The sequence below is a fragment of the Dermacentor variabilis genome, chromosome 10 (assembly GCF_050947875.1).
Source record: "Dermacentor variabilis isolate Ectoservices chromosome 10, ASM5094787v1, whole genome shotgun sequence".
NCBI lineage: Eukaryota > Metazoa > Arthropoda > Arachnida > Ixodida > Ixodidae > Dermacentor > Dermacentor variabilis.
Genome location: NC_134577.1, coordinates 94,809,018 through 94,822,048, shown reverse-complemented (window position 1 = coordinate 94,822,048; position 13,031 = coordinate 94,809,018). Strand labels below are relative to the sequence as shown.

General features: G+C 46.7%; 1 protein-coding gene across 2 annotated transcripts in view; it reads right to left on the bottom strand.

Moving 5' to 3' along the window:
- Positions 1-271: 271 nt before the first annotated feature.
- Positions 272-13,031, bottom strand: part of LOC142560830 (FGGY carbohydrate kinase domain-containing protein) — a 62,285-nt gene continuing 49,525 nt past the window's right edge. For both annotated transcript variants that reach the window (XM_075673208.1, XM_075673207.1), the window contains 2 exons: positions 6,240-6,360; positions 272-2,841 (listed from right to left, as the gene is read on the bottom strand). In XM_075673208.1, coding sequence (XP_075529323.1) covers positions 2,579-2,841; positions 6,240-6,360 — 384 coding nt within the window. In that variant the 3' untranslated portion in view covers positions 272-2,578. The remainder of the gene's footprint in view (positions 2,842-6,239; positions 6,361-13,031) is intronic.

Below are 13,031 nucleotides of genomic sequence, written 5' to 3'. Positions count from 1 at the left end.
ATTAAATTTGCGACTGGATGCGCTGGTACCAAGTAATATCTTGCTTTGAGAATTTTTTTTTCATCATCCGTGTTTACATTTGCTTGCATTCTATTCGCAGGCATAATTTTGAGTCGCATTCTTTACACTTACGCTATAGTCCCTCTGGACTGTCTGTTGTACAGGATTGCATAACTACAAAATAAATTAACAAATAAATAACTAGATAAATGTCCATAAGTTGATCAATTGGTGTACGTATAATTAGAAAAAAGGACAAGGACAACACGGGGACAATATAGTTAAGTTTATTTTTATCAGATTGTTGGTCCGTTGGTTATCGTAGGCAGCAGATGAATATCACCATGAAATTGTTTAGACAGGGTCATTCACCCATACTTCGGTGCTTCTGAAGAGCTACGGCTCCTCGACGGTAAACGTTTAGAGAAACCAAAGTTCATGAAAGCGCCTTTTCATACGTATAGTCCAGGCATACTGCGGCGGCAGCCGCAGAACTGCAGAAATGCACAACATCTTTATTCCCTTGTAGAAACGTATACCTCTACAGAAAGAGTAAACAGTAGTAATATTTTCGCCAAACTAATGAACCATGACATCGCAATCGTTCGCAAACTATTTCTTGGTGTATGTTTTGTGTTTTCTTTCGTTTCTTTAACTCTAGTGTTCAAGTAAAGACCAAGTGCACAGAGTTTGCAATGTAATGAACCTTTTTAATCTGAGGCACGCTAAATGTTTCTGCGCATACAAGAAGTACCTTGCAGAGAACAGGTATGCACATAACATTTTTATTATGTGTAGTGTATGAAAATTAACTCGACTGGCATAGCTATTTATTTAGAGAGGTTCTTCCCTGAAATGAGGTGTCTTGCAGCCACTAGCGAAACGCTGCCGTTAGGCATGTCCGACATCCTCATTGAGCACTTCGGTTTCTTTTGTTACGTCATATCTGGATCTGATGATCTCATGGAATTAATGACACCAGCTAGACGAACAATTGGGAAGCTACGCTCTATTTTGGCACCATTTCTGCATGTTCCCTTCAGGGGCACTCTCCTTGAACAGGTGCATGTAAATGGCTATCATTATTTGCAATAAAGAGTACCTTCCGTTCGTGCAGGCGTCATCGAAACGACTTAGCCACACAGATTGATGATGAACACCACAGTCGCTAAAATTGTCCAGCGCTAGTTTTGTTGGCATTGGTTGGCACACTGTGGCGTGAAGTCAAATAGTGACGAAATTTACTCACGTAGCAAATACACCGCGGACATGTTAAGGATAATCTTGGTGCCAGAAAATTGTCAAGCTATATAATTTCCTGATCTACGTAGTTTACGTTGGTTAGTGCACGGATTTTCTGACTGCACTGAAAAGCTCACCTCATCTTCCAATCCTCCCTTTGCAAGAGACGACACTACTTGCATGAAATGGCTGTTTCCCCGTTGCAAATCTTGCCTTTCAGGAGCAATTTCTTCACACCGATACATATCTAAGCTGACTTGTCACTGACGGCGTCCCTGCCACTCCGTGTGCTCTTACAAGCGAAAGCATTTGTACTATCAAGAAATTTCAGGAAAAGTATTATTTAGGCGCATGTTTCAGGAACGTCAAAAATATCTTCTCTTCAAGGAGCATCACGTTATACCAATCAGTGTCAAGCAACGCCAGCACTCAAGAAGTAATAGAGCCGTTTTTCCCTGAAAGTTATGAGAAAGCGTCACTATGCCATTCATGGTTGCCCCTCATGAGTGTCCAGCTAAGCAGCAAAGATGTTGCCAAGTCGAGAATCAGTTGCAAGCAAGCTACGATGACAATCCAATTAGTATGACATCCCGGAAACTATTTTCATTCGGTTTCGCAAACGTGCACATATTGTAGCATCATGTTGCAGATAGCTGCGCAATGTGACGAGACGGAGGAATATCATAAAAACTGGAGAGAAACGACCGATTGAAAATTAACGACAATCAAAATCCTTGTGTGCTTGAGACAGAAGGAAGGCTAGGAATGTGTACTGTAATGGGTTGTGGCTGCAACGCACGTACGCATATGTGTTTTTCTGTAACAGCTTCAGCTTCTCATAATGGTGTTACAATCTGCGCAGATTAACATGACAGTACAAGCTGATCACAATGACTTAAGCATCGACGCACTCACGGGTGGCTTCGGCACAAACGTCCGTGACAGATTAAGCATGAACACGTTCAGGAGTGGAACGCTTAAATGATACCGCTTTTCAGACTGAGGTATAGCTCCTTACACAGCAATCCATATTAGAAGAGAAGCAGCTGCGAGCGCGCCTCCGTGATGATAAGGCATTCTCTTTCACACTGCTTGCACTCAAGTTTCTTTTGTCCACAACTTACAACTGGGAATGTAGAATAACCATGGAATAAGCTCATCACAAAGATATCTGCTGTCCGAGAGAGTAAGAAAAAAAGGACTTCTTGGTTGACTGCGCGACTGAACGATCAGGAGGCCTCCATCGGCGCCACGCATTCGTATTCTTCCTTTGGATGCCGAGTGAGGGGGTAGGGGGGCTGCATCGAGGTCGTAAAAATAGGAGCGAGAATTAAGGTCAAGAACACGAGGATGATGGTCTCCCACCGGGCGACATGATCTCCCTGAGGCGTAGTTGGCAGTCGAGGAGCGCGCGGAAAGCGGCGTACTTGGCATCGTGGAACCGCCGCTCGCTCGAACGCGGCGCCAACACTTTGCCCGAGCCGCCCATGCGGAGCATAGCCTCCGTGACGCTGGAGTAGCGACCACTTGCGCTGGCCGCCAGGATGGCGCCACCGAGCAGCACCGACTCTGTCTCTGAGGGTAGTAACACCGGCAACCCTGCGTAGAGAGGGCAGCCATGGTATTAGAGAATTTTTGTACGTTCAGTATTCCGGCAAGCAGGGGCGGTTTGCCGGATGAGCGGGCGCGTAAACGGGAGTGACCAGATCGGTGGCTCCATCTGGTGGTGCAAAGGTCAGCCACATAAACACAGAGGCAATTACTATACTCTGCTTAACTCTTGGTGTAAATTTTCGAAAGCGACGCAATCGTGTTGCCGAAAATTTGCACCAGCTGCGAAACAGAATATAGTAGGTTACTGCAACTTTAGCTGAGCTCTACGCCACCAGGCGACTGCACCGCTCTGCCGCTCACGTTTACGCCCCCGATCATCCGGCAATCCGCCCAAACGACCCCCGTTTGCCGGAATAGTGGACACTTAAGAGTCTATTACTTTGGACGTCTAAACAGCGTGCACAAGTAAACTTGCGCTGATGGCAATGGCCATTGTCAGTACGGAAGTTTAGCCGCCATTCTGGCAGTTGCCTCTAGCATTCGATGTGGGCCTAGAAGCTGCCGTAGTGCCACCACAGCATGTGATACTGTAGTTAAGCGTACACGAAGCATGGGCAAATCAATCGCTGCTCTTTTGATTGCCCGTTGAATCCACTGAAGGTTTCTGCAACATATGTTATTCATTAGGGCAAGTATTCCGCTGTACCAGTATTGGCTATGATTTTTTCATGCAGAATCAAGGGAGAAAATAAGCATATTTATTAATTTGTAAGCATTCTTAGGCATGTACCCCGGCAATTTCGTAAGCTAAATCCTATCCGCAACGCGTAAAGCATGACACTTTACCACTAGCGATGCGTACGGCTGCCTCCAAAATGCACGGGGAAGCCTATAGTACGGGCGGGCCAACAAAATTTGGGGGCGGGTCAGCTTTAAATTTGGAAGAGACCCAACTTAAATGTTAAGGTGGACTAACTTGAAGTTTTGGGTTGGGGCAACTAAAATTTCGGAAACAAAAGGAAATGCTAAGCAAAACCGACCAAAAGAGTTCTTAGGCATTAGCGGTCAAATCTCAGAATTCCTGTATAATTTTTTAACGTCGGAATCCTTATTATTCGGGTAGCTGAAAGCAATAGCTGTGGCCGATAGAGCAGTTGCGCTTTGCACGGATTCAATAAGGCAACCCTAACGTAGTGCAGAACATATAGAGCTTGTATCCCTTGTGATGCAAGGTCCATAGAGCCAATTATTGCCCATCTGTACTTTTCTTCCGGGTAATGTGAAAGTTCTTCAGAGACAGAACCCTGCATACCATCCTATACGTTCGCTAATCTTTACAAATGGTAACATTCTAATATCAGAGTTTCATGACTCATTCTCTTTGGGTGCCGATTTATGCCCCGCAGATTGCCTCCTATTATGGCATGGTAAAGTACAAGCAATGAAATATATGCAAATATACATCATGGCAGTCTAGAATGGCACACAAAAGAGATTATTATTTTAATCGTGAGCTGGAAATGCTTGTCTGCCCATCCACCTAGCACGCTTGCTGAGAGGTTGGGCAAAAGTTATAATATACACAAAGGACGTAGAAATGGAAACAGCACACCCAATTCACGAACACACACACGAAAGCTATGATCAGTCTCTTTTACATTTGCAAAGAAAGCAGTTGGCTCACATGAAGATGGAGGCGATGTTATTAGCACAGGATAAACAAGGGAATCCTCAGACACCAGTAATGCACATTGGTTGAAGTCCTGGACCCATAGGCCCGGTTCAGGTTTGGACAAGCTGAAGTATCTACGCCAACTATAAAAAGGTACAGCCGTGAATTATGCGCAAAAAAATAAAATTTGTAAAATTATTCGTGTCGATACGATCATTGTAAACAAGTTTTGCAAACGATGCATTTTGCGAAAACATCTTAAACGTTGGCTCGTTTTACTGCCACGGCGAAAATATGCAGTAGTAAATGTCGCAGAAGTTTCGAGGACAAAGTTCTTGAGGCGAGCTCACACATAATGCAGTGCCACTGTGCTCCTTGTGTGAGTGGAGGATTCCCATTTTATGAAGGTCTCCATCTCCCTAAAGGTATCACAGAGAAATAGAAACATCGCCGAAGAGCACGGCATCCGCAACACACCAATGTGTAGGAGCTCGTCGCGGGTGGTTCGGCCTGGGAACTCCTGCTAAATATGACTGGAGATTCAATTCGTGCCACATCAGCCAGACATGAAGTGGTATCACCAGGTCGCCACCCCGCCAGTGGAATGAACATGCTGACTTAGGGCGACAACACTCTGCAAATATGCTACTAATATATGATTATACTTGTTATTGCTAATACAAATCAAATACTATGGCTTGACAACTAACATATAGATTCAAAAAATTCGTTGTGCGTGCAACGGGTGGTTTTCCAGACCAGAACACTCTTTTATTGTTCTTGCACACGACGTAAATGATCGCAAATGTTGTTTCTTTCACTCTTCATTTTTCATGCGAAGGCATGATGTTTCGTAATTATGACACTCTGCTGTGTTGGAGCTATCTGGTGTATGGATCCACCATTGTGTCTTCTCGTATATTTTCCTAACAACTCCCCCGGCTTTCTCTCTGCAATGTTCAATGTCGGAAATAAACAAAGTAAGCTAAACGAGACATTCGCCTCCTTTGAGAGTCTGTTTATGTGCCTGCCTAATGCGAAAAGGCAGGATTAGGCGACTTTGCTGGCCACTAAAAAAGCATGACATGAATATAGTAGCTCGTAAGCCAACCACGAAATAGTTGACGCCTCATATTTTCCAATTCTACAGGCAGTCCTCAAATAAATGACCGCGGCGAAGCGTGGCACATAACAAACGAAATAAAACAGTTACATATTTCGCACCTTTGACTACCTTTCTACATACAAAGCTTGCATCGTTCGAAAAACTCAGTATAGAAACAGCATTCTTTGGACATTCGAACAGATCCTAAATTTTTGCGGACGAACTTACCAAAGCGCCACACTGAAATACTATAGACGCAATCGGCTTCTTTCGATTCATTAGAATTGTTTCGTTTATTTAACGTGCACTGAAAACGCACTGCAAAGACGTTTTTCTTTACTCACCTCCCTCCCATCCACAGTGGGAGGCGGTAGCTATGGGCAGGCAATGAAACGGCTACCGCATGCTAAGCAGGAGGCGGTCGTGGCGGCTGGGACGCCTCGGAGAGTACTGGGTTTTTCCAGGATCGTAATTATCGAAACACCTGCTGGAAACATGTTGAATGTACTAAACGCTTAGCGTCACCTTTATCATCACCTTTCTTTACAAACACCTCCCACTAGCGTATGAGCGAGTACTGTTGCAAGTTGCGCAGCACTCGTTCATACGGATGATGATGACGACGACGACGATGATGATGCAAGTGCATTTATGTCTTCCACTCACCCGTAGCGTCTGCGTGCAGCTCAACGTAGAGCGGATTCTTGGCCAGGCCCCCGCACATGAGCAGGCTGGACACTGAGTGACCCGTGTCGGCCAGTGCGTCCATGATGTGGCGTGTCCCGTACTGCGAACGAGCCAGATTTCGAAGTAGAGAAAACTGGCACTCTATTCGGAAACAGTGCCCTATGAAAGAGAACGCACGCGAATTACACAAAGCAGGGTGAAATGCCGGACGCGGCGGCCGCATTGGCATGGGAGCGAAATGCAAAAACCTTCCGTCAAAGATCCCCTGGTGGTCATAATTATTCCGGGGTCATCCGCTACGGCGTGGTTAATGATGAAATCGTAAAACACTTGATTTTTGAATTAAATTCAACTACAGGTGTTACAGTTAACAATGAGGCTGCTTGAACAACAAATTCAGATAGTGAACAATTGTATAGCGAAGCCGTCTTGCAGGTATCGGTAAATGTTGGTGGAAGGTTCAATTCTAAAGAACTATACTGAGCCAAATTATTCATTTACGGCTATGTTCGGACAAATATGGCCCATTAAAACAGAAGACAGGTCTTCGAAGAAAGCTACAGAAATCGATCCGAGTTACAGTTTCCCTGGCCTCGAAAACAGCACTGCGAAAAGGAGGCGGGAAGGGAAGGCACTGGTCGAGGTGCACGCCAAATGTCGAACATATTGAAGTTTTTGTACTGCCGCGTTTACAATGCAGGCTAACGTTCTAGGTCTTGAAAAGACCACAGTTTTGGAGATTATTGATCATGCCAAGTACTCAAGATGAAGTTACAGAGGCCTTAATCGCAGGAACCGCCATTGGCCCATTTCCCATACTGGGGAGACTACGCGAAACAGGTGTTCCAGCTAGGAACACAATGTTTCGATTTCGAATGCCGTTGCTACAACGGATAGGATGTCGACAGCGCCTGGTGAACGCGACGCAGAGCAAATGCAATGCACCACACTTGTTCGCCCATGCTTGCACTCGGGAGACGGCCGGAATTTGATTCAACGGTTAAAATGCGGTACATCACATGGCGCTCCAGGGAATTTGTATACAGTCGAGAAAAGCCATCCGCCATTCAGAGGAATCATCAAAATTATGCTCGCTTAAGCGTCTACCGGCTCATTATCGATCATCCCACGGTGCGTACGTATTAAGTGAGGGATTACATGTTCGGAATTTTTTGTGTGCGTATCGTCAAGCTGTGTTCAACCATAAATATGAGTGTCGTCACAAAAGCCAATAATGCAATAAATAGCCGGCTGGCTGGCTTAAATTTATTCCACGTGCATAGCGGCTCGTCGCAGAGAAAAAGAACAGCTTCCCGGATAGCGAGTGGGCTTTAAGCAGTGAAACAGATGTGTTCAATCAAGAAGCGCTGTATCTTGATCAACTCATAGGAAGAAGGAAGACGAAAATCGCAGTTGAGGCAGACAGTATGACAAGCCCATCAATTAATACCTCAATGCTAACATCGAACGTCATCGCGATGTGAAACAGTGTATGTAGAGGACTGTACACAGGACTTGTTCACAAGTGCAGGTATCAGAATCCTCTCCAAACTTCGATGCAGTACGCATGCGAAAGCGTTCTGGGAGTGTCAACGTGAGCAATGCGCAAAGCTCCTATGGTTTTGCATACGGAGATGCGCGGGCACTAAAGACGTCGTTTCTAACAGAGAGCGGCATCCTGGCGCGTTTGCCAAAGACACTCGGGAGCACGGAGACCGAAACGGCCATGGGAGCGCGCATGCCGGAGCACAAGACGAATTCATGACGCCGCCGCTACCAAAGACTTCCTTTCCAAAGGACGGCTTGTGCCTACAAACCAAGCAGAGCAGCCCACGAGAAGCGTCGCGTGGGACTGTGCATGTGCAGCGTGGCTCGTGACGAGCTGGTAGTGAAACTGGTAGTGAAATGAAGTGGTAGTAGAGGTTGTGGTGCCCGTAATGGTTCCATACCAGAGTTGTAGAGCCGTGTGATCTTCCTGACAGACCGGCGTCAACAGATTAAGTGCGACAATGCGTCGGGCGCCCTTCAGTGAGGCGCCGCTTCGGCAACAAGCACAAACCACGGTAGTGTGGATGTAGTAGTTTTATTGAAGACATTTTGGCGTGCAGGAGCACGCGCAGTTGTTTGCAGGGGAGATGTGGTAGCAATGAAAAAGAAAATGATGCATTTTCTGCTTAAAGACGAAACATCGACGGCGATAGCAAATTATCAGACAGCTGTAAGAAGAAAGGATAGCTTTATAGGCCGTCCAAGCGTCTTAATTTCGCTTACTAACTAAACTAAGAAGCATGCTGTCACGTGTACACAGGCAAACACGAACGAATTTCACTCGACGACCCCGGCCGCTAGCTCTCTAAGCACTGACGTCAGGAAGAGCGTAGCAACAATTTCCCTTGGTACTGCACCTTGTTTTAACGCGAACAAAGCGGCGAGAACACGGCGCACACAAGCCGTCAGTCCTCGGCACGCCTAGACTGCATTCACCGCAGATCGCTTTCGCTTAGCCGCGCAGTATGCAGCGGCAGCCGGAGTAGATGTGACTGGTGGAAGACGCTGCGCTTCCTCCGCGCTTTTGTCCCATGTGCGCGCGAAGTCAAGCCACCTTCCTTCTCGGTTCACTCTCGCAAGCTTTCACTCTCACCCACAGCACACGGCGCACGAACGCTGCGTTATCGCACTTAAATTTTATACAGAAGCTCAAGGTGACGGCGACGACGGAAATGTGCCTGAATTGTGCATATAGTTGCTGTCGCAATAAGAGCTTTCGCAAGTGTATGACAATCAGGGTAACTGATGCGTCAAGTAGAGCGCAGCTGGGTCTCAAGTTAATAGAACTTTATTTCTGCAACGCCAGTATAAAGCCTGCGCCGTCCTAGCCCAATCATACAGCACTCCTCTTTAGATTTTGTCACGCCAGAAACATGACACAGCGGCTGAATTCCGTTTCCGTATCAGTGGTCATTTGCAGGCGAATATGAGAAGCGCCATCATTTCCGCAGCACCATGGCAGGCGCCGTCACTCACACGCCGTCTAGCACCGCACTCGACTGTCACGTAAATGCACATGCAACCACACGCCACAAACTCACACAAACCCAACACGCTTCCCCCTTTGAGGAAAGCCACCTCTAAAGTTAGACATACACTTAACGCTTGTTGATCGCCTCGGAACCACGACCTAATGTTGCTCCGAGGGCATCTGTGCTCGGTTTAGCTGCCAGTCGAAATCTATATCCCACGAAAGGTTCGGCGTTGGTTCGATTTCTGCCTGTTATATCACCTCGGTACATCTTTAGTCGATTCAGAGGTTGTCTACAGGTGGTTGTGCCACCTGTAGACATGATCCATGTCTACATGATCGGCGACCTAAAGGTTTCAAGAGAAGATCCGGGCCCCAGTATGCACCCTTTCCGAATTGTTTTACGAATAAGAGTTCATCTGCCTGAAATCTTGTTCTTGGAGAGCAATTAATTTTCGTCGGCAGTTCTAACTTCCTGCACGAGGAGATTAATGAGTGTCGGTATTTTGCGGCCAAACATAGCTCCAGCTGGTGTAGCTCCAATTGTTTTATGCACCGTAGTATGAAGCCGAAATAAGAATCGCGAAACTCGAAGGTTAAGAAATGGTGATCTTTCTCTCGGCCGGCCCACTGCTTTCTTCAGCTCACCAGGATATATTTCACCTTGACAGTTGGTTGCGGGCAGATGAAGTTCATAGGTGACAGCTTGCATTCCTTTTTTCTGTACAAATCTTAGATTTCTCAGAGAACTAAATGAGCAATGGGGCTCGTGATCTCACACTACCTTGCGAGGTCAGATAAAACACGACAAGGTGGGAGAGAGAAATTCTAGAAGATGAGCAACCCGAGAACAAGGGGAGAGCAGGAGCGAACGTTTCAACAAGTTAACTTCTCGAAACGTTGGCTCCTGCTCTGACATTCTTCTCGTGTTGCTCACTACCTTTCGAGGCATTTCTAACGTCGCAAAAAGTGATCGCAGCTCACAAATGAGCGCTACTGAAGTCAGGTGGTTAATTTCCTCACTTCCACCCACTTGGTAAAGACGTACACAACTACGAAAAGGGTGTGCCCTTCTATAGGCCCTTCAAAATGTACGTGCACAGTGCGCAACGACGTTGGTGGCTGTGTCCAGTGAGGAATCGGAATTTTGGCTCGATCTCCTTCTCTGTGCTGGCACAGCGCAAGCTCGAACGTTTGTTCCAAGGCTCGGCCACCACAAGTAACTAAGTGCACAGGCATTCATCGCAGCTTCTCCGCGATAACCTGCATGAACAAAATCCATTGCTTACTCTGGTGCGGCTGCTGGTACAAGAACCCTACGGTCCCAGGCAATGCACCCGTTGTGAACGGCGAACTGTGTGGCTCTTCCTCGATACGGAGCAAAGTCGTCTCCTTCTATCTGTGTGTGGTTTAGAGTGTCTTGTTCAAGAGCAGTGTAGGCTCTCGAGAGAACTTCATTCTCAGTCAAGGTGGCTAACTGCTCCGAAGTAAGACGTGGTGCTGAAAGAGCCTTGAATGTCGCCATGGGCATGCAGTTATTCAAAGTACGCTGGAAATGGTAGGCTACTGAGGCCATTCAAATTCTGATGACGTTTCCCTGATCAATATTTCATCTCATAATCGTACGTTGCAAGTTTGAGACACCACAGAGCCATGAACTAAGACAACAACACTGGTTTCGAAGGGCCAACTATTCCTAGAAAGGGCTGTTGGTCCATGAAGAATCTGACCTTCCGCCTTGCGATGTACGCGTGAAAATGAGTTCACGATTGCCAGTCCACGATTTATTTGAACGTTATTCGGTTCTGCAGCACCCAAGGTTCGTAAGGCGAAGGCGAAAACAATCGTTGCCTTCCTACCCAGAACGTTCACGTGAACTGACACTGCTATGACATGATAGGGTGAAGCATGACAAGAAATGAATAGCGGCTTGTACTAATGGTACTCAGAGAGAACAGTTGTTTCAATAAGAGTACTTCGATTTATTGAAAGCCTCTTGGTGTCTTGGCTCGAGCGCCATGGTACGTCCTTCTGTATCAACTCACATTGCGGGAATTCGGCCACTGCTTTTCCTTCTAAGGAATGATCCTAGAAGGCGAACATCCCCATAAATGACTGGAGTGTATGGTTACTTGTAGTAGCCGGCGCCTTCAGCTGTCGAGCATATTTCAAATGGAACAAAGTGTGCCTCCAAGAGCTTGGGCTTCGCCTTTTTCAGTCAGTTACAGGTTACACTGCTGCTCCTACGTGTCCTGCGATTTCTTAAGAGAACACAGACTGATATTTCTGAAGCATCTGTGTCAGGTTGACACTAAGGATTGTCAGTTGTGTGCCACTCACTGTCATTCCTCGCTTTTCAAACACAGTTGCCTCCCAGTAGGTCGCAACCACTTCCTTGGTTTACAAGCAATGACAACTTGTTTGACTAATGCTTGCGGCACTCAGTCACCACGATAGATCCGGGCACTCTGAAAGATTTTGGTGACCACTTGCGAAGATGGACGCCCTCCATTTCAAGATGGGGTGGGTTCGTAGGCCAGGTAGCGCAATATGTGTTATGGCTGACCACACAGCAAGCCGCGCCTGATCCAACCTAAAAGATCACCGATTCACTATTCACACAGCCTGACTGCAATCTTCGGGGCAGTCCACTCGCCTGTTATAGCGTTCGGTAATGAAGCGTAGACAGCTGTTGCTCGATCGGGCGTTCTACAGAAATATTGTGCTGCGAGTTTTTCTTCGAAGTTTTTTATTTTTATTGTGTCCCTTTTCGATCTGTGCTTTTATTCGACTGCGGCCACACGCGTCTTTCCCTAACTAGCACATATTTGGATTATGCCAATCATTACAGTGCCAACATCGCTGACACAACTTCAACTGGCTTAGTTGGGGAGCTTTTGCAGCGTTTCCGTGTGTTCTGCTTCTCGCAGCCTTGCTTATACAGGTAGTCCTGTCCTCCCTTGTCGCTGAACAGTGGGCTCCGCGCTGACAGCAGCATCAAAAACCTTGTCACAGGTGAGATCTTCCCCAAGTAACCATCACTGAGCATTTGCGCCACGTAGGCCACACACATACCCGTCACGGAGAAATTCATTTAAATGGTAAAATTGTCGAAGTCCACACCAAAGCAGCTGATGTAGCTGTTGATATCAACGTTGACTCAGCAGTAAAGTGTCCAGTTGGCGTTGTCGTTGTTGGAATCGCCGTCGTTGCTATCATCTGTGGTTGAATACCCAAGTTGGAGCGCGTTGCTAGCTTACGTAGCACTGTTATGTAGTCGCTCACAGATTTACCCGGCCGCTGATAACGTTTCTGGAATATCGCTCTGCTCCATTGCTATGACGGCCTGTGGAAGGAGTGTTGATCAAGTGTTGCGGCATGTGCTCTTACCTTACGGCGGCTGGCGTGCTTGGCTGTACAAGAGCATACACAATATTGTAGCTGTGCTCACACCGCACACGAGTTCCACGTGATCAAACTCGCAACCACACGTCACGAACAGAAACGAGCGAACGCAACACTGCCTAAAGCAAGGGCTCATTCACACCGGCGACTGGCAGCGGTTGCGTGCCCAAGCTGGCCGACGTTTGTTGTGCAATTGACAATACAGCCATCGCAAGTACTGTCAAATGGTCTTTTTTTCATAAACTTGCAGTTTGGCCCAAAAGGCGGACCATTGATTGCGATAGCAAATGAGTAGACAGCTATACGAAGCAATTAAAAAATTATGGGGTTTTACGTGCCAAAACCAC